This window comes from Adiantum capillus-veneris, chromosome 27 (assembly GCF_014529385.1).
Source record: "Adiantum capillus-veneris isolate H3 chromosome 27, ASM1452938v2, whole genome shotgun sequence".
In the NCBI taxonomy this organism is placed as follows: domain Eukaryota; kingdom Viridiplantae; phylum Streptophyta; class Polypodiopsida; order Polypodiales; family Pteridaceae; genus Adiantum; species Adiantum capillus-veneris.
Window position 1 is genome coordinate 131,485,909 of NC_140957.1, and position 26,316 is coordinate 131,512,224.

General features: G+C 41.8%; 2 protein-coding genes across 2 annotated transcripts; both read left to right on the plus strand.

The window, feature by feature from the left end:
* Positions 1-1,932: 1,932 nt before the first annotated feature.
* LOC147422776 (uncharacterized) lies at positions 1,933-3,362 on the plus strand. The gene has a single exon (XM_086503389.1). The coding sequence runs from the start codon at positions 2,012-2,014 to the stop codon at positions 3,185-3,187; it is 1,176 nt and encodes a 391-aa protein (XP_086359515.1). The 5' UTR covers positions 1,933-2,011; the 3' UTR covers positions 3,188-3,362.
* Positions 3,363-24,671: 21,309 nt separating this feature from the next.
* Positions 24,672-26,061, plus strand: LOC147422777 (uncharacterized). Its single transcript, XM_086503489.1, has one exon. The coding sequence runs from the start codon at positions 24,711-24,713 to the stop codon at positions 25,884-25,886; it is 1,176 nt and encodes a 391-aa protein (XP_086359615.1). The 5' UTR covers positions 24,672-24,710; the 3' UTR covers positions 25,887-26,061.
* Positions 26,062-26,316: the final 255 nt, after the last annotated feature.

Here is a 26,316-nt window from a genome sequence, read left to right on the forward strand (position 1 = left end):
GAGGTTATGGTTATATTTTTGAAAACTTGTCATGTTTAAGCTTTTGATTTTTGGTTTCGTTATACTTACAATTTTAATCATTTGTATTTGAATGTACCTCTCCCTCTTCAGCGTCAAACTTTAGGTGGAGTGCGGTTGCTTTTGCACTCTTCCTTTAGGACGAGAGGGTTGGTTCCTGGTGTTGCAGTACATGCAGCATCAGTTCCCAGCCCTCTCTGCCTAGAAAACATTTTGTAGGTTTTGGTGCCGATACAGGTGTCAGAATAAGCTAGATCTGGTATATCCCTTGCAATAGGCGTCGATATGCACACTGTTATCAGCATTGGAATGATTAAAAGAAATTGGCGCTTATTTCAACGGGTATACCTACGCTCATTTCACCGTTTATTCGGATGATAAGTATACTAGCGTTCATACCAACAATACGATACCGACGTTGATATCGACGCTTATACAGGGCTTTTTATTCTTTAAAAAAACTTATTGTTGTCGATACACGTGTCGATATTCATGCGACATGTTGTAGTGCAACCAAAAAAGCCCTTGATGTTGTAGCCATTTTAAATGCCTCAGTAGTGTCCTTAGGGCTGCAAACTTCACCTTCATGTTACTCTAGTATGAAAACACGAGGAAACAAAGGTCCTTCATCCTCTACAACCCGAGTTGACTTGGTTCACGGATTAAGAGACCAGTAGCAAGTCCGCTAATGGTGGTTGTGGCCCTGCATTGTGGGACAGCAACATCATTAAGAGATTAGAGTCGATTGAGTAGCAAACATACAATCCAGAGTAAAACTTGCAGGCTGCAACGAGGCCTTTGCAGGTCTCTCTCTCTCTCTCTCTCTCTCTCTCTCTCTCTCTCTCTCTCTGTGTGTGTGTGTGTGTGTGTGTGTGTGTGTGTGTGAAGATTATATTGTTGTGCATAATCACAAAAGTTGATAGATGGCACAAATACCTATTATACAAGCCCTCATATGAACCATCGTGGTCTCTTTCTAGCATGACAAAATCCATGCAGTCCAGAATGCATGAGGACTCAAGAGAGGATGGCTCATGAATCAGCATGCTTGAGAGAGAGGAGTCACTAGTGCCTGGGCCTTGCTCTATGCGCATGAGATAATCACCAGCATGTCTAAGCAAGGAGCTCGAGCATCCTCGAAGAAGACGACTCAAGGAGTCAAAAAATCAGGAGAGAGTGGCAAGTGCACTGCGAGCCTGCGAGTCACGACTCACCACTCACGAACCTCAATGGTTGGCCGAAAAATTAAAATGCAAAAACATGAGACGCATTATTGATTAATGCTCCAGTCTCCAGGGACCTGTAATCAGTAATAAGTGAGAACACCTATACGCATACTACTAAATAGACTATACCACAAGTTCACATTATGCATGCATGTGTGTGTGTGTGTGCGTGCGCGCGTGCGCATGTGTGTGTGTGTCACCTTACTCCTTATACTTGCGCTTATCCCAATACAAAAGCTTCATGGTGAAGCCTTTATGGACCATCCTAAGCTTCATTTGATGCCTAAGATGCCAATGATGCCCAAAATGGCCTCCAAATTAAGGCCGGGGCCGGGCTGAATGGCAGTGATGTGGGTCCTTGAGGGACGTGATTTGGAATGGGGCAACAAGGTGATATGAGATATCTTTGTGGGCTATATTGTACTTGCAAAATTCAAAGGTGCAGCCTGTAATAGGGAGTAAGCAATGACGTGAGGCCTCGCCTCAAAGGTTAAAGGGTACTGTTGGATGCACACACTGAAATGATGTGGGTTTGCTTTTGAGCTTGCGATGAAAGAGGGATGGTGGAGCTCTGAATCCTGATGCGGCTGCGACCACTAAAAAAAGAGAATTGCCTCGTGGAAAAAATGGATAGTCGATTGCCTAGGCTAGACTCTCAATTTCCAAATCATGTAGAGTCTCAGCTGCTGCGATGCATGGTACGTACGACGTGGAGCCCACAGGCTCCTTTAGCTTCATCCAATGAAGCTGCGCACATTTAAAAGCAGATGGCTGTGCCCGAATCCTTTCAAGTTTCATCGCTATCTCACGCTCTCTTCTCACAACAAGCTAGACTCCAAGTGAGCGAAATGGGTTCTGGAAGCCGTCTGGCTCTGCTGGTGCAGCACTCCTTCCGCAGGATCAGCAGCACAAGCACAAGCACTGCTAGCCCTCTTCCGCCGCAGCAGCAGAAACTCTACTCAGGCGCAGCAATAGGGACATGCAGATTTGAGGCCGATCTGGCCGCACGGGCGCAGCAGCTGCAGCTGCAGACCGGCGGCGGCAGCGCCCATCTCAACTGGCTGATCGACGCCTGTGCCTGCACGCTCGCCACCCACTCCTCCCTTGCCTCGCTCCTTATCCATACCCCCTCATCTACACAGGAACATCCTTCTCCAGATCCCTATGCACAGCTCAACTCACAGTTAGCAGCTATACCTCGAGAGCGCGCAGACGAGGTGCTGAGCTTTCTCGACGTCTGCACCTCCCTCCAGCACATGGCTGAGGACGCTGAGCGCCAGCTAGGCTGGCTGCAGCGGGCGCTGCACATCGCGGGGCAGGCCCTGCGGATGCCTCACATGACACGCGCCAAGATACAGGCAGCCGCCCATCGGCTCAGATCGGCCTGCCATCAGCTGGACGTCAATGCCAGCAAGCATTCCAGGGACGCAGCGCACGCTGCCCTCAAGCGATCAGTGCAGACAGCAGCCCCTGCATTAAGCACTTCAGATCTGGCCGCCTTGGACGTCACCCTGCTCATCTCCTTGCTGATACTTGCTTCCACCCTCTCCACCTTCTCTGCTCCCACCAGCTCTGCCATGCGCAGCACGTGCAAGCTGGTCGCCCGATACTGCAGCAGGGCCCGGTCAAGGGCGACAGTAGGACCACTCTTGTGGGCAGCCCCTCTGCAGCGGCTGCAGCGCGATCTCAGGCGGGAGGAGATGGGTGCTGTCTTCCTGGAGCTGCAAGGCCTTCACTCTTCCTCAGCCTCCCTCCTCGCCGCCATGACGGCTGATCAGCTAGACAGCAGTGAGGGCGTGCAGGTGTTGCAGATGACGCAGGGCGTGGATAGCCTGCGTAAGAGGGCGCAAGAAGCCCAAGCGTGTTTGTCCACGCTTCGGTCTCACCTGGCCTCCCTCTTTCAGGCGCTTCTCTCGCTCCGCCTCGCCCTCCTAGATCACTGATCATCAAGGAGCCAGCGCCCCCAATTTTGCCCGCTAGCTCACCCGCACCATGAGCTACAGCCCGCTACACTCATGTACACAGAGTAGGCACTTTCCTCTTCTAATCTAATTGAATATAATTGAGGCTTGTACAAAATATTTCACGTGTCAAAAGCAACATTAATATACTTTAGCCTGTCTCGCTGTCAAAACTGCTAACAAAAAAAAGCCATCATTAAAACCTCGTTCTGCAAGTTGAACTAGCTTACTGGCAGCCAAAGAATATTTATGCAAGTAGAGAACAGGAAATATATTAAAGAAAAGAGAAAGAAATACAACTTTGCCTCGCAGGTGGGGATAGAGGCATCCCTCGCATCGCTTCAAAAGGGAAAAAAAGCTAGAGTTCTAGGCAGGCAAAATCCATAATTAATCTCCCTCTAGAGTAGATCTTAAGCATAAGATCCTTCAAAAGATGCCATCTATGATTTCTTTGGATAACATGTAGGGGGGCCATTGGCAACATCTTGCATCTGATTAATCTGATTAACTTTAGCCTGTCTCGCTGTCAACACTGCTAACAAAAACAAGGTGAAGAATCACTGTGGCCTGCTAAGGAAATGTGATGGAAAAGTAGATGAGAGTTGTAAAAGAACATTTATATTATAGAAGGAAGATAATATTTAAGTAACCTTCCTTTTCAATCAAAGAGGACTTTGTCCACCATCAAAAACCTCTATATCAACGGTTCAAAAGATGCACATTTTCTCAATCTTCCCCCATGGCTTTCTGAAGGCTAAAAAAGCTTTATTATTACATTGACTTCTTTGAGCTTTCATCACTTCACACCATGTAATCAAGTTTGATCCAAGATAGACCAAAAGCAAGACTGACTCTCTCTCTCTCTCTCTCTCTCTCTCTCTCTCTCTCTACCCCAATAGAAGTAGAGTACTCCTAAGTTTGTTGAACAAGGGCTAGCACCTCATGCAAAATAATGTCTATCATAAGCTTTTAAGTTTGGTACTATCAAAGAATTCTTTGCAGCATCTTACATATATTTATGTTTGTTGCATCTTACATATGTTATGTTTGTTAGAATATATCAAGAGGCTATGTCATGCATCATTTTTAAAAATGCAATAATAGGAAGAGAGTATTGATTGTGTTCCACTTGGAAAAGAAGATATCCCTACAAGAAAAGAGGCAATGTTTCTTTGGCGGGGACGAGCGGTACAAAGAGAACCCCCACACCACAAGGGATCGTTTTCAATGACCCCCAGCCAGTGTCCGAGAAAAGTGTGCCTCAGCTTAGCCTTGAGCCGGTTGCAAAATCAAAGTAGCCGGTTGAGGGGAGGACAAGAAGGAGAAAATTCCGCTTAAAATACATGGAAAATAGTGTAATTTTGCAAAAATACGGGCTAGTATGGTAAAATTTCCGGTTCAAATTTGTCTTGGAGGGATTTTTGAATGTTTGTGAAAATAATTTTTCCCGGAACACTGCCCCCAGCAAGAGTGAAAGAAATGGACCCCCAAAGCCATTTGTGCCTCACAACCACACGTTGAAGGAAAGAAACGTAAGCCTTTAAAGTGAGAGAGAGTGAAAGGGATATTGTTCTCAAAAGGTGTGCAACATAAGATTTGACTGATAAACAAGATGTTCAATCGATTATGATATTAATTTTTGTAATGATATGGAACCCATTCTCTTAAATAAAAGAACTGTTTTACAAACTAAAATAACAAAAATACGTGAAAGAGGACGAAAAAGATTGTGTCTGTCCAAATTTTTAATGGTCCTCTTTAAAGAAAGAAGTACACAATTGTCAACACCTTTCACAAAAACCTAATAAAAATATTTGAAAACAACCAGATTGTACACGTGTCCACCATCCGATCGACTTGCATCCACGGTCCAAAAATTGCACCAAAAATCCACCCACCCTACAATGGCCTTCTGTGCACAAGCCAAAAAGCCATCTTTAAAACCTCGTTCTGCAAGTTGAACTAGCTTGCTGGCAGCCAAAGAATATTTATGCAAGTAGAGAACAAGAAATATATTAAAGAAAAGAGAAAGAAATACAACTTTGCCTCGCAGGTGGGGACAGAGGCATCCCTTCAAAAGGAAAAAAAGCTAGAGTTCTAGGCATGCAAAATCCATAATTAATCTCCCTCTAGAGTAGATCTCAAGCATAAGATCCTTCCAAAGATGCCATCTATGATTTCTTTGGATAACATACAAGGGGCCATTGGCAACATCTTGCATCTGATTAATGGCAACATCTTGCATCTGATTAATACAAGAGAGACAGTAACTTTCTTTAATTGTATGACAAAGGGATTGGAGTTGTCCTCCATTTTTGCTTGAAGATTGTTTCTATCCTCAGAGATGGCTAGCAAGCCCACAAGTAAGCCATTCTCCACATATTCCATAGTGGAATATCCATCCTGACCTTTGAACCCATTGTTTAGAGCACCAATTGAGGCTCATCCACCCTGCAAATAATTTCTTCAAGACAACCAGAAGAAATATTGTTCAAAGGTTAGAAATCTGGATAGGGGTTAGTCATGTTCCATTTCTCTACAAATCCCCCCAGGTTCTAATCCCTCCTTTGAAACACTTGTGAGCTTTGATTGTCAGAATTTTACCAAGCTTTTTGGCAACCCACCCCAACCAAATAGAATCCTCGGTTAACATATGGCAGTTAGACAAAATAGACTTGGGTAAGTGTAAAACCTCTCTGATGCTGAACCAAGAATTCCACACTCTAATAATGAGTTGGAAGCCTACGTGTTTGAATTTCCAGCCAGAGGAAATCACATCCCAAAGAGAGAGATTTCTCTGAGCTTTGTAATCTTGCGCATAGAATTAAGGAATGTGTCTTTTAATCAAACAGGCCCAGAAGCCTTCACTATCGATGGCTCTAACTATCCATTTGCCTACCATTTTGACTGCCATGTTGTCTATATCCAGAATGCCTAAGCCTCCCCTTGTTTTGTGGTAGCAGCAAGTCTTCCAAGCAACTTTGGGAATTATAGTAAATTCCTTAGAGCCACCCCAAAGAAACCTTCTTGCCAAAGACACTACTTGCTTGAGTTGGGTAGAGGTGGGCCTGCAATATGAAAGGAAAACAAAGACACTACTTGCTTGAGTTGGGTACAGGTGGGCTTCCAACATGAAACGAAAACAAAGGTCCTAGAAGCCAAAGAGGGTTGAAAAGCCTGTCCCATAAACACTTTCCTTCTGAGTTTGTCCATGATCCACTCCCACCTTTGCTCCATAGTTACCTTGAACCCCATTAGGATCGCCAAAAGCCTGAAGACCTAGCCATTTGATATCACTTTGCAGCCTACATCTATGACAAAGGAGGGAGTTACCCCATTTGAAGCTTTAAAACTAATCTTTTGATGGCGAATTTGTGACCCAATAGCTTGACAAAAAATATTCAGACATTCCATGAAATCATCAACTGATTCATTATCTACATTAGTAAGAGCATTTGTATCATCTACAAACATTTGTAAACAAAGATCATTTGAGGACCCAACAATCTTGATACCTGTTAACTTGCCTTCTTGCATCCTTTTCTTAACCAGCCAGCCAAATGCATCTGAGGCAATAGCAAACAAGAGTGGGGCTAAAGGGGAGCCGTGCCTGATAGACCTCATCAGAATAATTACATTAGTTAACTCCCCATTCACAAATATTCTGGTAAAGGAATTTCCAAACAATACCTGAACAAACCTGATGGATTTTTTGCCCAATCAGATAAGAAGCGTTTTTTAAATAAGTGACGGTATTTCCATGAGGGACACTCTCGAGAGAGGAAAACAAGTCACAATGTGAAGTAATGTGCTTTGTAACACCACTATCAAAGTACCAAACATGTGAATGTGCAACAACTAACATACATGCATCATGATAGGAGGATCATAAATACCGCATTTGCATCTACATCAATAGCACAATCATCATTTCTAGAAGATTTTGCAATTGCTTTATTGGTTGTAGATCAAGCCTCTTTCTTCTTGGCCTTTTTTGTCTTCAACTTAGGACATTGCTTTATCAAATGAGAATTAACCTTGCAATAATGGCATGTGTCATAAATTAAATCTAATATCTAACCAACCCAAATGATTTTCTCACATTAAGCTGATCATTTAATGTGGGATAATAAATGGGAACAATGGCTAGAATATAGACATGTGCGTACGGATCTATCTCAACACGGGGCCAATAGTAAAGGGGTCCAAATGAGAGATGGTCTGTCAAAGATAAAGGATAACTAATGGAGCTTAAAATACCTTAGGGTTAGCCTCATTAAAGACCTCCAATGGTTAGTGTTAAAAGTCCCTTCACCTTAGGCAAGCTAGGGTTGAGCTTGAGGTGGGAACCCGACCTAAGCTTGAGGTGCTTGTCGTGCTTGATGACTAAGGTGCTTGAGGTGCTTGTCATGCTTGATGACTAAGGTAATTGAAGTGCTTGTCATACTTAATGAGGAAGGTGCTTGAGAAGCTTCCCATGCATGGGGGGTAAGGTGCTTGAGCCAAAAAGAGACCCAAGAAAGGAGGTGGAAAGTCCCAAAGTTAGGGGAATCTTTGACTTAATCTCCCACTCACCCAAAGGGCACCCCTTTTCTCAAGGGGCACATGGGACACATGTCAGACTCTCCTTATGCTTAGCCACATGGTTTGTTTGAATGCTATAATTGGCTGGGCTAAAGAGGGGTCCAATGAGCTTCTAGTTCCATCCAACAAATATCTAGATATTTTCAAGCTCTCTCTCTCTCTAAGGGATAAGGAGGCCACTTGTTCAAAGACTACCCATGTAGTTGAAACGTATGCTGCATGTGATTGGTAAGGAGGCGAGGGGTCCAATGAGCTTGAGACATGGAAAAAAGGGTAGAACTCACCCCAAGCAAGCAAGGGGTGTGCTAGGGGGGTATACACCACACACACACAATCATTTTGTGGATTCATTCTCACTTGGTGAAAGTACAGGAACTCTACCTCCTTCTCCAAGCTTGTGAGAAGTTAGAGCCTACACCAACACTCTTGGCTATGGAATGAAAATCCAACCAAGAGCCATGCTTCAATGCTTAAGCTTTCCATCGTCATTACTATGCTATTATGTATGCTAGCAAGACGATTGATGATAAGGAGGAGCTATTTCTTTCTCCTATGGAATGTTTCTTCTTCCTCTTCACTACCCTCATTCCCCGCTAGCTCTCTCCACCTTTGAAGGTGTTTGAGGCCTTGGGACTGAGGCTTGGGATAGTTAATGCTTTCTACAAAGTTTATGTTATGCTTGTGATGCATGATGATTTCCATCTTCATTGCATCACCTAGGTCACAAGGAACACAAAGATTGTATTGTACCAAGTCTCTCTTGATGGGAGAAACTATAATACAAATGCCTATTGGAGGGGGGACCGGCTCCGTATGAATCCGGTCCTCAACTGTTGTCATGTTCTCTAAACTCTCTTTCTTGCAAAAGTATTTTTCATGCCAAGTTAACTAAGTACCATGTTTATGTTGCTATCATCAATTAAGTTCACCCGCTATACTCAAAAATTAACCTCACAAGAGTGCTTTATCTAATTTCTTAATTCCGCTACTACTATCAAAGTTCTTAGGCCATTTCCATTACAGCATGCATCTTCTTCTTGCCTTTTTCACCAAAATTCCTAGAGAAGTTGATGCCAGCAAAAGCATTAGATATGAGAGATGATCTACTACTCACAAAATAACCACGAGAAGTGGTTGCATTGGTTACCACCTCCAACAAAATCCTGCTCAAGTGCATGATGTTCAGCCATTTTCTTTCTTGAAAGTGACTCTTGTAATAGCAATGTGCATATGCATCAAGAACAATATGCACAAATTATCTGTCAAAAATAACTTCACTTGCAAAAACCAGTTTCTCATTGATATACTTGACACAAGCAAGAAAAGTATCCATGTCATCTTCCTCTTGCATAATCTTTGACTCGATCTCTTTACACAGTAATGTAATTTTAGCCTAATTGCAACTTACATAAAGACCAATCAAAGTATCCCAAGCCTTTGTCATTGATTTTATTGATAAATGTGAGGAGTGATATTGTGTTTCACACATAATGCAATCAATGCATGCGCCTGAGCATCTCTAACATCCCAACAAGATTGCATAGTTGTAGGCAAAACCAACTCTAACAGCAACAAACATGCTAGAACCCGCAACATCCTCAATAGATCCTGTATCCATAGAAGGTGGATGTGAATCAATGTCTTGCACAACATTGTACACAAGAACATGCGTCATCAGATAAGCCCACATTGGGTAGTTGTCCCCATCCAATTTTTCCTCAGCACAGCGAACATCTCGAAATCATTTATGTTATTGTCAACCAATGCGAGTGATTTCGTTCTGCAAGCTGAACTAGCTTACTGGCAGCCAAGATTTATGCAACTGGTCCTTTTTTTTTAGAGGACAGGAAATATATTAAAGAAAATAAATTAAATACAACTTTTTCTCACGCGTGGGGAGAGAGGCATCCCTTCAAAAGAAAAAAAAAACTAGAGTTCTAGGCAGGCAAAATCCATAACTAATCTCCCTCTAGAGTAGATCTTAAGCATAAGACCCTTCCAAAGATGCCATCTACGATTTTTTTGGAGAACATGCAGGGGCCATTGGCAACATCTTGCATCTGATTGATACAAGAGATAAAGTAAGTTTCTTTAACTGTATGACAAAGGGGTTGGAGTTTTCCTCCATTTTTTGCTTGAACATTGTTTCTATCCTTTAAGACTACCAAGCCCACGGGTACACCAGTCTCCACATATTCCAGAGTGAAATATCCATCCTAACATGTACACCCATTGTTTAGAGCACCAATTGAGGCCCGGCCACTTCTTGTTTAACTTCCTTTCTAGTTGCTCATCAAATTCTAGTATGCAGGAGAACTTCTTGTAGGCCTTCTAAGCATATTGTTGCAGATAGATTTCCTTGTTCTGCCTAAATTTTGAACTCATTTGTAGAAGTATCAACTTATCCAACCTGCAAACAATTTTTCTCCCCCTAGCTCATCTGCATTATAAGATACAACCCGCTACACTCATTTGTGCTACTAGAACTTTCCTCTTCTAATTGAATATAATTGAGGCTTTGTACAAAATATTTCACGAGACTCGTGTTAAAAGCAAAAATATACTTTAGCTTGTGCAACTCGTTTTTGTCTCACTGTCACAACACTGCTAAGAGAAAAAGACATTTTTAAAACCTCCTTCTGTAAGGTGAACTAGCTAATTACTGGTAGCCAAAATTTATGCAACTGGTCTTGCTTGGTGGGTGTTGCTATAGAACATCCATATAAATTGTGTGTGTGTGTGTGTGTGTGTGTGTGTGTGTGTGTGTGTGTGTGTGTGTGTGTGAGAGAGAGAGAGAGAGAGAGAGAGAGAGAGAGAGAGAGAAAAATTTTCCTCCTCATAGATCCCCAAAATATTTTTTTTCACACAAGTCAAAAAGCTCAACGTGATGTAACTTAATTTGAGTTGAATGTTGTAGAAGAGAGGGGGAATGAAATTGGTTCAAGTGACAATGAAGATAATTAATTTGTTATGCATTTATAATCACTCAATGCTCTTGGTCAGGTTTGCAAACTTTGGTCAAAAGAAGTTAAAGAAATAATGGGCAATCCATAGATCCAAGTAAACTTGAAAGGTCTGAAGATAGGGGAACAAAGAAGAGAGTTATCCATAACCAGAGAGAACACATGTAATTCATTTCTTGCAATGAAATTTTTTTGTTACTACAACTTTCTCTTCAAGAGAGGGGGAATATTGAAAATAATATATATTATTATGTTAAATAAATAACAAGAGGTGCAACACCAAAATCGTGTCAACTATGAAATCTAAAAACGTTTTATTGCGTCCTTTTACTGCATTTTGTAGAGAGAGAGAGTCCAAAATGGTCCGACCAAAGAAGAGAGAGGAGGACCGGGGGGTATTTTTTTGTATTTCAAATATTACCACGGATATAGCCTCTCGTATTATCTTGATTATTGTTGCTTTAATTGCCACGCAAGCACCTAAATCTAAAGCAAGCACCATTAGAGATGAGAAGCCAAACATGGGGATACATCTTTTGTTGAGGCATGGGTATGATAGAGTGAAGTGTGCCCACATTTTACTGGATTATAGCACCTATGTTAGTTTCTTCAAGCTCTATCTTTGCAATAATATGCACGTGGCCTACACTTTTGCAAGAATCTTTCTTATTCTCTTGCTTATCGTGGACATTTCTTCTTTTATTTTACTGCTTTTATTACTGCTTCTACTATCACACACTTCCCCTAAATAGCACACACATTTCACTCAAGCAGTTGTATCAATGCACTCTTCGCATATTTTGAAAGGCTTTATGTAGTGGTACCAAAGAGCTCTCTTGTCACGAAAAGGTGTTGAGCAAGGAGCACAATAAAGAAGCTCGATCTTCTTCAAAGCCTTCTTGCACTACGTACAACACAAAGCGCTAGCTTCACTTGCACCCATAACACTTCATAATAACAATGCTTCTTAGAAAAATGCAAAGCATTTATAATTTTTCATAAATAACTGCTCCAAAAAAATATAGATATTTTGACATCAATTAAGTTAATCACACCCACTTGATTAACATAACTTAACATTTTTCAAAAGATTAGAAATAGAAGAGGTGGGGATAGAGAGAGATGAATGGACGAACGACAAAAAAAAAAATCATAACTTAAAATATACAAAATGTTTATGAATCACCTTCCAAAAGATCTCTACAAGAAGCATCATCCAATTCTAAGCCCAGGGCTCCTAAATCAAAAAAGAGAGAATAGAATTACCATTTTTGTGGATGTGTTGGCTTTATCATCTTCAAATTCGTCATCCTCCATCTCATCATCATCATCATCATCATCATGGAAATCATCCTCACTAAGGCTTGCAGCTATGGGACTTAAATCATCGATCTCTCTCTCCTCTGTCTCGCGCTCATCCAAAGTAGTAGGCGGGAGAGGGTCGAAGATGTTCGCTACTTCATTAGTGGTAAAAATGGTTCTCCCCCGAGGTGTTACGGGAACTACGAACCAAAGTTTTGGTTGGTGGATTGATGGGATATATATGACCTATAGAAGAGAAGTTCAAAGTGAGTAACATTGGTATATATAATGTTACAAGAAAATAAGGGTAGAGAAGGTAGTCATTCACCTGCTCACAATTGCATGGAAAAACTAAATTGTCATACCTCCTTGTGTAATGCATACTAGAGTCCACCATGTAGAGGTCATTCTCATGTCGTCTAGACACATTTTCAAGCCACTTGCACTTGAAGATGAAGGTATGAAAGGTTCTAAAATTAACCTTTAGTTTCCTTTCAATAGTCCCACAATACCTGGCTTCATCACTATTTGTGTCAAAGTTTCCCATGATGCCACAGTCCATGGTGGTTCGATGCTCGTCAATATGACATGTACGAAAGCAAGAAAAAACTATACAATACGGTCTAAGTATATGATTACTCTAACTTTGGTACGCAACCTCGTACATACTCCCATTCTTTTTTGGTGATGTTCTCATGCTTTTTCTTCGATCATTCTCTCATGAATCCACTCGGCACTAGTGAGATCTTGGTTACATGCAAGGTGTCTAGGAACTGGGGGTGGCCTCCTACCTCCATGCGCTTGCTTCCATGCTTCCGTCTCCTGTAAACACATTGCCTTTGCCATTGTCCACAAGTCCACCCACTTGGTCATAACCTTTGCATTGAGGATACAGAAGTTATTGACCACTTGGGATAGATTCATATCCATGTTAAATAATCTACCCTTTCCACTTGGCAAGTGTGAAGTCATCCTTGCATCCTCCTCATCTAATCACATGCATAGGCATTGAGGGATCAGCTTTTGCCAAACACTCTGAAAGGTAAACAAATGCCTCTTGCATAATCCACCCTTTGGCCATACATGCCTTTGGCTGGGACTATAGCTGCACAATATTTTTGAGAGTCTTTAAAAACCTCTCTAAAAAGAAAAGGAAAGGAAAGCTTCTTGGAAAGGAAAGTTTCTAACTTCAATTTTGTCAATTGGTATGTCAAGGTCCAAAAATAGAAACCTATGATGCTTCCATTGTGGCCAAAGTCCAATTTTGCTTTGAGAGTGTTTGTGTGTTGTCTATTGCTTGCTCACCGACTACAATTGAACCCGACTGTCTATCCACATTGATAATTATAACCCACCTATCACAAAGAGAGTTTTATGGTGGGAAATTCAATTGACAAGAGAACTTGTGTCTCGTGTGGTGTATGAGTCATTAATAACTAGACCTAGGCATTTGCAATCGAATCTTGCAATGCAGATGGTGATGGGAGTGCTAGTTTGAGAAAATGGGGAGCAACTAACGAGCAATGAGATCCTCTCTATATTAGAGGAGATGCAACCATTGATCCATATGCAAAAGTGTTGTTTTATTTTCTTGTCTCTGTACCTTTTTCACTTCCTTTTGGCTGACATGCATGCATGTAATGTTTATGTCAGGTATAAACATTGGATGAAAGAAGCAACTACTATATGAATTAGAGTCAGTGCAAAGTCCCAATTGATTCGGCTGAAAAACGAATGCGGCTATAGGTTTTTCCACAATATGCTATTTCTAGGGCAATCCACAGATCATAACAAAAGATGTCATGTGTTCAAAATGTCTATCAATGGACCTAGATTCTGGTGTTGATCTAGTAAATAGAATGCAACAAGATGGGAGTGGGGACTTGCAAAGAAGCTGGGTTTTCTTCAATCAGGTACGTAGGGTAGTGGGGTGGACAACAATGGTAGCACATGTCTACAATCTTGCATAAGTCCACCATCACATCTTCCTACTTTTTCCTTGTTCATTTGTAGCATTATTTTATAATGATGAAACTTTATAGGATTTTCAAGAAATTCAAACAATTTCCATCTGTAAGGTGATGGAAGAAGACACACAGGCACAGAAAACTGATTTTAAAGGATCATGGGGCAAATGAGGCCGGAGAAAATTGGAAATACATTCAAACTGTATTCAATGGAGGACTTGACAATGTTATGGAAGGAAAATAACACTCATTCTTGTTTCATTGGGAGAAAATCTTGTACATTCACACCATGCAATATGTGCATAAAAATTCCCGAGATGAGCACAAGCATATGTGTGAATTGTGGTGTTGTACAAGGACTCAAGAAAAGGAAACTATCTTGTACATGACTATGTGATCTTGGTGGGTTTCTAGAAAAGTGTCCGACTATAACTTGTTGCAAATGGGTTGTTGGCTGAGTTGGTGGCATGTACAGTACCCTCACTGGAGAAAACACTTCGTCGAGGTAAACAATTCCATGCAACTTTTTGATAGAGTCTAGTATTTTAGTGCTTGAATGCAATCGCATAATAACAATATGTTGCATAAAGTGGATGATATCTCGTACATTCCGACTACAAACCTTGTTGAAACCAAAGCACACAAGTTGGCATGCAAGTTAGGGAAACAAAGAAATAATGAGCTTGTATGATGCATGCATGTCTAATATATCAAACACTTTGCTTCAAACTGTGAAGATGCTTGCTTTTGGTGAGGGTAGACATCATGAAGCCAGACCATCTACATAAAAACTTGCTTTCTGGACAAAACAAGTCCAAGCACCATGCCCAATTTCTATTGCTAGAGAGATTGAGGATTGAATCAGAGGTACACCACTCTATCAACAACCAGCAATGGAGGGAGATAACATTATAGTAGCCAAGAAAAAAAATAGGTTAGGAGAGTGATCTATGAGGAGGAGAATGCTTCACATCAATGTGAGTATCTCACTCAAAACATCATGTGAGCTAGTAGAGGTCTCCAAGAAACTTATACCAGAGTGGCCAATCAAGTAGTTGAAGAGCACAAAAGTGGGCTAGTGGTTGAGGAGATAGATATTCATAAGACAATGTAGGAAATCCATCGTATACCAAAGGAAAGCAGGGCTCAATGTCAAGGGTGGTTAGTATCTAGAATCGGTAATGCAAAAAGAAATAAAGAACAAGGGTGTAGGCAGTATTGCACCATCCTTTTGGGGTGTTCGGACATGGGAAAGGTGTGATGTTAGTGCTCACGGTAATGGTTCAAAGGCACATTTCATGTGGTTTTTCAATGATAGGGTGGATCACACATGGCATATCCGTAACACAATCACTCAATTCCCTACAAGAGTCCCAAGTATATGACCAGTGGAAAATGGAACAAACATAATTGCTTCATAGTTGCTAGAATCGGAGACAAGAGGCTTCATAGTAAATAAGGTTGAAATTAAGGAAACCAATATTGTGCATTGTTGGCCAGGAGTATCAATACAAGCCTCCAAGAGAGTTGAGTTGACAGTAACCATGGAAGCCCGTATTGTGCAGTACACTCTGGTGAAAGCAGGTATGCATGAAAAATTCATAGTAAAGACATCTTCCTGACAAGTCTGGGGCGAGAGGTATGAATTTCATGTTTCAAGTAGCCCAATGTGTATGTGTGGAGACTTTGTAGAACGATTAGCACAAAGAAAACCATATATGGCCTGCAAGCATATTTACTTCATCTTCTTTCAGTACTTTGGCTTGGATTTAAACCACAATATGTTTATCCATCGGAACAAGATGACAAATGAGGATCTGCTTTGTGTGTTCAACTATCATCATACATCATAAATTAGAATTATTATTAAGTTGTTTCGATCAAATCCCCTAGTAGTGCAAATGATTTTGTAGTCTATTGAGGATTGATCCCTATTAGATCGGTCCATTTAAGTAATCCATATGTACCAGCCATGAGTCTACGTACATTCATTAATTGTCATGTAAACATGGATATGTACTTATGTCAATTCCTTGAATATAGGCATTGACAAATAAAGACGAGATTATTACCCGGTGGTCCTGATCTCCATGCACCTCTAGATCGAGGTGTGCAAGGATCGAGCATATGACTAGAGAATATGAGGCAGTTAGAGCTAGTGGAAAATTGTAGACACAAATACAAACCAACTTCAAAAACACAAATTAACTTTGTCAAACAAAGTAAAATAACGCAAATGTACCTAATAATGTAAATAGACTTTAGGAACGCAAAAGGATTCCAAAAACGTAAATGATCTTCAGAAATGGCAGTCTGTTGAGGATAGGTTTGTAATAGATCGGTCCATTTAAGCAATCTGCATGTACTAGATTAGGGTTTGTATTGGATCTACGTACAAGCATTGTCATGTAGAGATGGGTGTATACTTATGTCCCTCAAATATAGGCATTGACCAATAAAGACGAGATTATTACCTGGTGGTCCTGATCTCAGTGCACCTCTATACCAAGGTGTGCAGGAATCTGGCATGGTTGGAGAATGTGAGGTAGCTAGAGCTAGTGGCAAATGGTAGAAAAAATACAAATGGACTTCAAAAATGCAAACAAACTTCAGAAACGGATTTCAATAACACGAATAGACTTCAATGACGCAAACGGATTTCAATAACACGAATAGAATTCAAAAATGCAAACGGATTTCAAAAACGCAAATGATATTAAGAAATGGCATTCTGTTGAGGATCGGTCCGTATTAGATCGGTCCTTTTAAGCAGTCTGCATGTACTAGATTAGGGTTTGTATACTGGATCTACATACATGCATTGTCATGTTTACATGGGTGTGTACTTATATTGAAGCCTCGAATATAGGATTTGATCAATAAAGATGAGATTATTATCGTGTGTTCCTGATCTTCGTGCACCTCTAGACCAAGGTGTGCGAGGATCGGGCATGGCTAGAGATTATGAGGTAGCTAGAGCTAGCGGCAAATGGTAGAAAAAAATACAAACAGACTTCAAAAATGCGAACGAGCTTCAAAAACGCAAATGGACTTCAAAAACGGCTTTTCACCCTCCAAAGTCTTTCTAAACCTATTCTATAGCTTAAAAGTGATTTTCTCTCTCTACAAACCCTTCTCCAAGCTCTCCATTGCTACAACAACCACATGCATCACCTATAGTCCAGCATTAACTCTCTGCTAGTTTTCTTCCACCCCATTGTAGCACCAAGAAATCTTCTCCCTCATCTCTTCCGCTTTCCTACCATATATTTTCATACCAAGCTAGATCCTCTCCCTTCTCTCACCTACATTACAGCATGAAATTAGATTGTCCTCCTTCTACTCTCATTCACTCACACTACATGGAGACCTCTATTCCCAAAGGTGGCAAAAGTATGAGCTCACATAACTTGCATACCACAACAACACGAGGTGTCAATGGTGAGTGGGCATTGCAAGGGTTCACCTCCAACATAAAGATAGAATGGTAAGAAAACTACCCTTGTAGCTTACATTTAGAGCTTAACATTATCTTTATCTTTAAGTTTATCATGCTTGAGACAACTAACCTCTTTATGGCTTTCAATGTCTAGGGCTTCACACCTCATAACATTGGGATGTGCTATTTTGTTGATGGCTTTGATGCACCATCTAGGGTTATGTAGCATGTGATTGGGTCTCACAATGCAAGTAAGTTATGTTACCTATGGAGAGTTATCAAAGATTCTCCTTATAATTTCTTCTTTATATATTTGTCACTAGATTATTAGAATGACATCATTTTATACTTTATATCTTTGTGCTCATAAAATCTGGTGTTTACTTATAGAGTCAACTTGTTTTGCAAGGACATGGCCAAATTCTTGGTTTCCAACATGCTATTGTTTCCATACTAGTATGCCTTTGCCAAGCTTGACTTATAGAAAGGACAACTTGACATGGAGAGGTTGATGTATAGAGGTGATTGATAGGTAAACAATTAACTTATTATTGATTCATGTTTCAAAATACATATTTGTAAAGCCTTTGAGTTTCCACATTTTTTGAGTAGTGTTGACAAGTGTTTGGTATCAATTCTTCTTAAATATCCCTATTCATTGGCTATTAGTAGCTATTTCTTTGGTATTGCTAAAGATGATACCAAAAGCTATCACCTTGTGAACTAAATTGTTAAATTGTGGTGTTGACTTCTACTATGTAGCTCATTTGGATAGAGAAAGTATAAACATAAATTATACATACATACATTGTTAACATAAATGAATATATGAAACACTCGTGCCTATGTAAAATGCTAATAAAGAGACCTTTGGTTGGATACTATAACAATAGAGATAAATTGTGGTTTCGAATATCAAAGGAATGCCTTTACCAAAAGATTCCCAAGAACAGGGGGTAGACACAAGGAGGTAAAAATTGGCTCCTTGTTTGCTTGATTTCTAGTGCTTAATGTTAAGTGCACTGGATTTTTGAGGCCTTTGACCCGCCTTTGAACACATAGCAAAATGGGGGGGGGGATTGAGTACATCAAACGTTGCACCTCTATCTCATGGCCATGCATGAAAAAAAGGCCATGTTTGCCATTTTTAGGCCCTAGGGACCCTCAACAAGAGGGGCCACAAGGGCGTGCAAAATGGCCAAACAGGGACCCCTGTTTGGCCATTTCACATGCCCTTAGCTGTTTGGCAATTATTCAAGCAGTAAGTTTTAAGTTGTTGAACTTTTAAGCTGTTTTCAACAGCTTGTAGCTCCCAATCGACTCCGAATCTATCCGCGCTTGCCTCACATGAATTTCTTCATCTCATTGCGCTCTTTGACTATTGTGTGATGCAAACAATTCATTGCGCTCTTTGACTATTGTGTGATGCAAACAAGTCATATCTTAATTGGTTTCTCCAAAAATCAACGTGCAAGTTTGCAAATTCTTAAAAAATGATGTAAAATATATTTATTATTTTTCCATCTTACTCTACGGCTCCAACGAGCATCAAAACCAAGGAATCTGGAAATTACTCAATACAACCAATGTTTGTTTTCCTTGTGTTAAGGGTTGTATTTCCTATATACAAAACTTTTCCAAAATCTCACCTTTTAAAAGTGGCTTCCAAGGAGTGTCCTAGGTAAAAATTTGAAACTAAAGGAAAATAATCAAAATGAGTGTACAAACTTGAAAACAACCAAAATTTCATTCGAAAAAAATTTATTGCTAAAAATTCAAAATAGGTCCCCCCTTGGACTCCCCACAACCATAGAAATTAAAGGGTTCAAGGAAAGATGTGATGTCATAAGTGCATAGTAGGAATCTCATTGAGGATTATTCCTGAAAGATCTAGTCTTTTACTTTATCATGTCTTCTCATGTACAATCTTACCAAACCAAAAAATAAATTACATTTTAAATGCCTACAAATCTTATTTAACTTATTAAACAATCTTAGAATATGGTAGACCTAGAGTGCTCTTACACATCAACAAATAAAAAAGTCCAAATTTCTTTTCATTGACTTTGATAAACATACATTCATGAATAGCTTGCAAGGGGTAGTGTGGTCATATTTCTTGCATCCATTCCATGACATGGTATGCTCATGGGGTGACCTATCACATAAAAATATCTCTGGTGGGTGTGCCCTCCTGTTAGGAAAGGGTGTGTTGTTGATGGAAAGCTGTTGTATTGTCCTACTAGAGATCTCTCCATGTTAGCATAATGGTTCTTGGTGTAGTGGGAGCCACATTTCTTGAGGAGAGCTTTGCGTCACCGTAAAAGATTCATGTTATGCCAATTCCTTGAGCCATTGTTGCAAACACCACCACTCAACTAGCATAGTAAGAGGTCACATTGTACCATGACGTGTTAGAGACATGCTTCGCAAATAGAAACATGTATGAATTCAACATTTGCAATCTATATAATAAAGACACTTGTTAAGTATATGTTGTACAAATTTGCAAGTATTTCCATCCAATTGGTAATAAATAATCCTAAAGTATACATTACAATGAGATTACCTACATCCAATAAGTTGTTTTAGAGAAAAGAGGTGATACATAACCTCTCTAACCTTTGACCTTTCACTATTTGACACTCATCAATTTCAACACTAAAGCAACCTTTGTGCCAAGCACTGCAAAACAAGGAGAGGCAAGACCTTAGACTTCAAAGTCTATGATAAAAAAAACACAACCAAAAGTAAGAAGTATATTGTTCCCTTGCACCAAGGGGTGTTTCTTTCAAATATGAGATCGTCTTGGCAAGCGTCATAATGTGGGCATCCTTTTCCTCCATCTTCTCTCTCTCTCTCTCTCTCTCTCTCTCTCTCTCTCTCTCTCTCTCTCTCTCTCTCTGCCTATATTATATTGTTGTGCATAATCACAAAAGGTTGATAGATGGCAAAAATACTTGTTATCCAAGCCTTCACATGGACCATCGTGGTCTCTTTCTACCATGACAAAATCCATGTCGTCCCTATCACAGTGACTCAATGTGCATCTATCAATCTGAGAGGATGGTCATCCATCATGCTTATTCGCTTCGAGGAAGATCCCTCTTGGCTTGTCAAAGGTGGATGAATGTGTAAAGCTTCTCTTTCTAAATGATGCGCTTGGAACATGTTCAAATGTCATAAGTCCCTCAAGGCTTTCTCTACAAACTCTTGCAACAGCAAGCATGCACGTATAGGTCCACTGCAATTAGGGGGACTCTCTTGAGGATCCTTTACGGCCTAGTGCTGCAAAATCACAGAACACTATTGGCGCTCGGATCAAAGCACGAACCTAAAATTTTTACTTATTGCAAGTAGGGTACGATTTAATCGAGCTTTGATCTATAGAGTCCGACACAGGAAAAGGAGAAGCGTGAATTTTGAATCCCAAGAAGCAGGATTGCATACCTGAGCAAACAAGGATGGTAAGGATTAGTAGGTAGAGTAAATAAAAGATGCACGTGTCTGCGCTGAGGCTGAGCGAGGACCGAGTCGAGAATGCGTGAGGACTCGGAGAGGATGGCTCAGCAATCAGCATGCTTGAGAGAGAGGAGTCACTAGTGCCTGGGCCTTGTGCTATGCGCATGAGATAATCACCAGCAAGTCTGAGGCATCCTCAAAGAAGACGACTCAAGGAGTCAAAAATCAGGAGCGAGTCGCGAGTGCACTGCAAGCCTGCGAGTCACGACTCACCACTCACGAACCTCAATTGTTGGCCGCCGATAAATTGAAATGCAAAATCATGAGATGCAGTATTGATTAATGCTCCAGCCTCCAGCGACCTGTAATCAGTGATAAGTGAGAATACCTATACACATACTACTAAATAGACTATACCACAAGTTCACACTATGCATGCATATGTGTGTGTGTGTGTGTGTGTGTGTGTGTGTGTGTTGTGTGTGTGCACGCGTGCATGTGTGTATGTGTGTGTGTGTGTGTGTGTGTGTGTGTGTGTGTGTGTGTGTGTGTGTGTGTGTGTGTGTGACACCTTACTCCTTATACTTGGCTTAGCCCAATACAAAAGATTCATGGTGAAGCCTTTATGGACCATCCTAAGCTTCATTTGATGCCTAAGATGCCAATGACGCCCAAAATGACCTCCAATTTAAGGCTGGGGCTGGGGCCGGAGGTCGGGGCCGGGGGGCTGAGTGGCAGTGATGTGGGTCCTTGAGGGACCATCTCTCTTCTTGGTCCCTTGCTGAGGTATATCTAGAAGCACTTTTTGCACATTGCTCTTTGATAGACCGTCTCCTTTTGGACCCCTATTGAGATGCAACCATTCCTCCTTTTGGTCCCCTATTGAGATAGGTCTAGAAGCACTTACCTAGATCCTAACTCATGTTCCCCTTTTATCTTCCCATATCAAGTGATCAATTTAATATGAGAAAAACGTTTGGAAAAGTTAAATATTATATTATATGACAATGAGGGTGACATCCTATATATGTAATTTTTTGAGGTTGTGGTCATCTTGATACAGTTGTGCTCATTCATTGTATACATGTACAGTTTGACGTTTATGTTTATGGTTTTTCATTTAGTTTACGATTATGATTATGATATGGGAATTAGGTTATGGCTATAGTTTTGCAATTATGGTATGACAATCAGGTTATGGTTATGGTTATGGTTTTGCAATTATGGTATGGCAATCATGTTATGGTTTTGGTATGGCAAGCAAGTTATGGTTATGGTTTTGCAGATATGGTTTGGCAATTAGGTTATGGTTATGGTTATGCTTATGGTTATGGTTTTGCAACTATAGTACGGCAATCATGTTATATGGAAAACAAGTTATGGTTATGGTTTTGCAAATATGGTTTGACAATCAGGTTATGGTTATAGTTATGGTTATGGTATGGCAAGCAGGTTATGGTTATGGTTTTGCAAATATGGTTTGGCAATCACTTTACGGTTTTGCAAATATGGTTTGGCAATCACGTTATGGTTATGGTATAGCAATCAGGTTATGGTTATGGTTTTGCAATTATGTTGTGAATATCGTAACAGTTTTTGAATTATGGTACATTTATGGTTTAAGAATCTTCTTGTCATTATGGTTATGATTTTCAAATCATGGTACAGTTCCTACTTGAAAACGTTCATAATGTTATACTTGCGGTTTTCAAGTCATGTTTTAGTTATGGTTAGAAAATCTTCATGTCGATGTGCCTATGGTTTGGGAGTCGAGGTTATGGTTATATTTTGAAAACTTGTCATGTTTAAGCTTTTGATTTTTGGTTTCGTTATACTTACAATTTTAATCATTTGTATTTGAATGTACCTCTCCCTCTTCAGCGTCAAACTTTAGGTGGAGTGCGGTTGCTTTTGCACTCTTCCTTTAGGACGAGAGGGTTGGTTCCTGGTGTTGCAGTACATGCAGCATCAGTTCCCAGCCCTCTCTGCCTAGAAAACATTTTGTAGGTTTTGGTGCCGATACAGGTGTCAGAATAGGCTAGATCTGGTATATCCCTTGCAATAGGCGTCGATATGCACACTGTTATCAGCATTGGAATGATTAAAAGAAATTGGCGCTTATTTCAACGGGTATACCTACGCTCATTTCACCGTTTATTCGGATGATAAGTATACTAGCGTTCATACCAACAATACGATACCGACGTTGATATCGACGCTTATACAGGGCTTTTTATTCTTTAAAAAAACTTATTGTTGTCGATACACGTGTCGATATTCATGCGACGTGTTGTAGTGCAACCAAAAAAGCCCTTGATGTTGTAGCCATTTTAAATGCCTCAGTAGTGTCCTTAGGGCTGCAAACTTCACCTTCATGTTACTCTAGTATGAAAACACGAGGAAACAAAGGTCCTTCATCCTCTACAACCCGAGTTGACTTGGTTCACGGATTAAGAGACCAGTAGCAAGTCCGCTAATGGTGGTTGTGGCCCTGCATTGTGGGACAGCAACATCATTAAGAGATTAGAGTCGATTGAGTAGCAAACATACAATCCAGAGTAAAACTTGCAGGCTGCAACGAGGCCTTTGCAGGTCTCTCTCTCTCTCTCTCTCTCTCTCTCTCTCTCTCTCTCTGTCTCTGTCTCTCTGTGTGTGTGTGTGTGTGTGTGTGTGTGTGTGTGAAGATTATATTGTTGTGCATAATCACAAAAGTTGATAGATGGCACAAATACCTATTATACAAGCCCTCATATGAACCATCGTGGTCTCTTTCTAGCATGACAAAATCCATGCAGTCCAGAATGCATGAGGACTCAAGAGAGGATGGCTCATGAATCAGCATGCTTGAGAGAGAGGAGTCACTAGTGCCTGGGCCTTGCTCTATGCGCATGAGATAATCACCAGCATGTCTAAGCAAGGAGCTCGAGCATCCTCGAAGAAGACGACTCAAGGAGTCAAAAAATCAGGAGAGAGTGGCAAGTGCACTGCGAGCCTGCGAGTCACGACTCACCACTCACGAACCTCAATGGTTGGCCGAAAAATTAAAATGCAAAAACATGAGACGCATTATTGATTAATGCTCCAGTCTCCAGGGACCTGTAATCAGTAATAAGTGAGAACACCTATACGCATACTACTAAATAGACTATACCACAAGTTCACATTATGCATGCATGTGTGTGTGTGTGTGCGTGCGCGCGTGCGCATGTGTGTGTGTGTCACCTTACTCCTTATACTTGCGCTTATCCCAATACAAAAGCTTCATGGTGAAGCCTTTATGGACCATCCTAAGCTTCATTTGATGCCTAAGATGCCAATGATGCCCAAAATGGCCTCCAAATTAAGGCCGGGGCCGGGCTGAATGGCAGTGATGTGGGTCCTTGAGGGACGTGATTTGGAATGGGGCAACAAGGTGATATGAGATATCTTTGTGGGCTATATTGTACTTGCAAAATTCAAAGGTGCAGCCTGTAATAGGGAGTAAGCAATGACGTGAGGCCTCGCCTCAAAGGTTAAAGGGTACTGTTGGATGCACACACTGAAATGATGTGGGTTTGCTTTTGAGCTTGCGATGAAAGAGGGATGGTGGAGCTCTGAATCCTGATGCGGCTGCGACCACTAAAAAAAGAGAATGCCTCGTGGAAAAAATGGATAGTCGATTGCCTAGGCTAGACTCTCAATTTCCAAATCATGTAGAGTCTCAGCTGCTGCGATGCATGGTACGTACGACGTGGAGCCCACAGGCTCCTTTAGCTTCATCCAATGAAGCTGCGCACATTTAAAAGCAGATGGCTGTGCCCGAATCCTTTCAAGTTTCATCGCTATCTCACGCTCTCTTCTCACAACAAGCTAGACTCCAAGTGAGCGAAATGGGTTCTGGAAGCCGTCTGGCTCTGCTGGTGCAGCACTCCTTCCGCAGGATCAGCAGCACAAGCACAAGCACTGCTAGCCCTCTTCCGCCGCAGCAGCAGAAACTCTACTCAGGCGCAGCAATAGGGACATGCAGATTTGAGGCCGATCTGGCCGCACGGGCGCAGCAGCTGCAGCTGCAGACCGGCGGCGGCAGCGCCCATCTCAACTGGCTGATCGACGCCTGTGCCTGCACGCTCGCCACCCACTCCTCCCTTGCCTCGCTCCTTATCCATACCCCCTCATCTACACAGGAACATCCTTCTCCAGATCCCTATGCACAGCTCAACTCACAGTTAGCAGCTATACCTCGAGAGCGCGCAGACGAGGTGCTGAGCTTTCTCGACGTCTGCACCTCCCTCCAGCACATGGCTGAGGACGCTGAGCGCCAGCTAGGCTGGCTGCAGCGGGCGCTGCACATCGCGGGGCAGGCCCTGCGGATGCCTCACATGACACGCGCCAAGATACAGGCAGCCGCCCATCGGCTCAGATCGGCCTGCCATCAGCTGGACGTCAATGCCAGCAAGCATTCCAGGGACGCAGCGCACGCTGCCCTCAAGCGATCAGTGCAGACAGCAGCCCCTGCATTAAGCACTTCAGATCTGGCCGCCTTGGACGTCACCCTGCTCATCTCCTTGCTGATACTTGCTTCCACCCTCTCCACCTTCTCTGCTCCCACCAGCTCTGCCATGCGCAGCACGTGCAAGCTGGTCGCCCGATACTGCAGCAGGGCCCGGTCAAGGGCGACAGTAGGACCACTCTTGTGGGCAGCCCCTCTGCAGCGGCTGCAGCGCGATCTCAGGCGGGAGGAGATGGGTGCTGTCTTCCTGGAGCTGCAAGGCCTTCACTCTTCCTCAGCCTCCCTCCTCGCCGCCATGACGGCTGATCAGCTAGACAGCAGTGAGGGCGTGCAGGTGTTGCAGATGACGCAGGGCGTGGATAGCCTGCGTAAGAGGGCGCAAGAAGCCCAAGCGTGTTTGTCCACGCTTCGGTCTCACCTGGCCTCCCTCTTTCAGGCGCTTCTCTCGCTCCGCCTCGCCCTCCTAGATCACTGATCATCAAGGAGCCAGCGCCCCCAATTTTGCCCGCTAGCTCACCCGCACCATGAGCTACAGCCCGCTACACTCATGTACACAGAGTAGGCACTTTCCTCTTCTAATCTAATTGAATATAATTGAGGCTTGTACAAAATATTTCACGTGTCAAAAGCAACATTAATATACTTTAGCCTGTCTCGCTGTCAAAACTGCTAACAAAAAAAAGCCATCATTAAAACCTCGTTCTGCAAGTTGAACTAGCTTACTGGCAGCCAAAGAATATTTATGCAAGTAGAGAACAGGAAATATATTAAAGAAAAGAGAAAGAAATACAACTTTGCCTCGCAGGTGGGGATAGAGGCATCCCTCGCATCGCTTCAAAAGGGAAAAAAAGCTAGAGTTCTAGGCAGGCAAAATCCATAATTAATCTCCCTCTAGAGTAGATCTT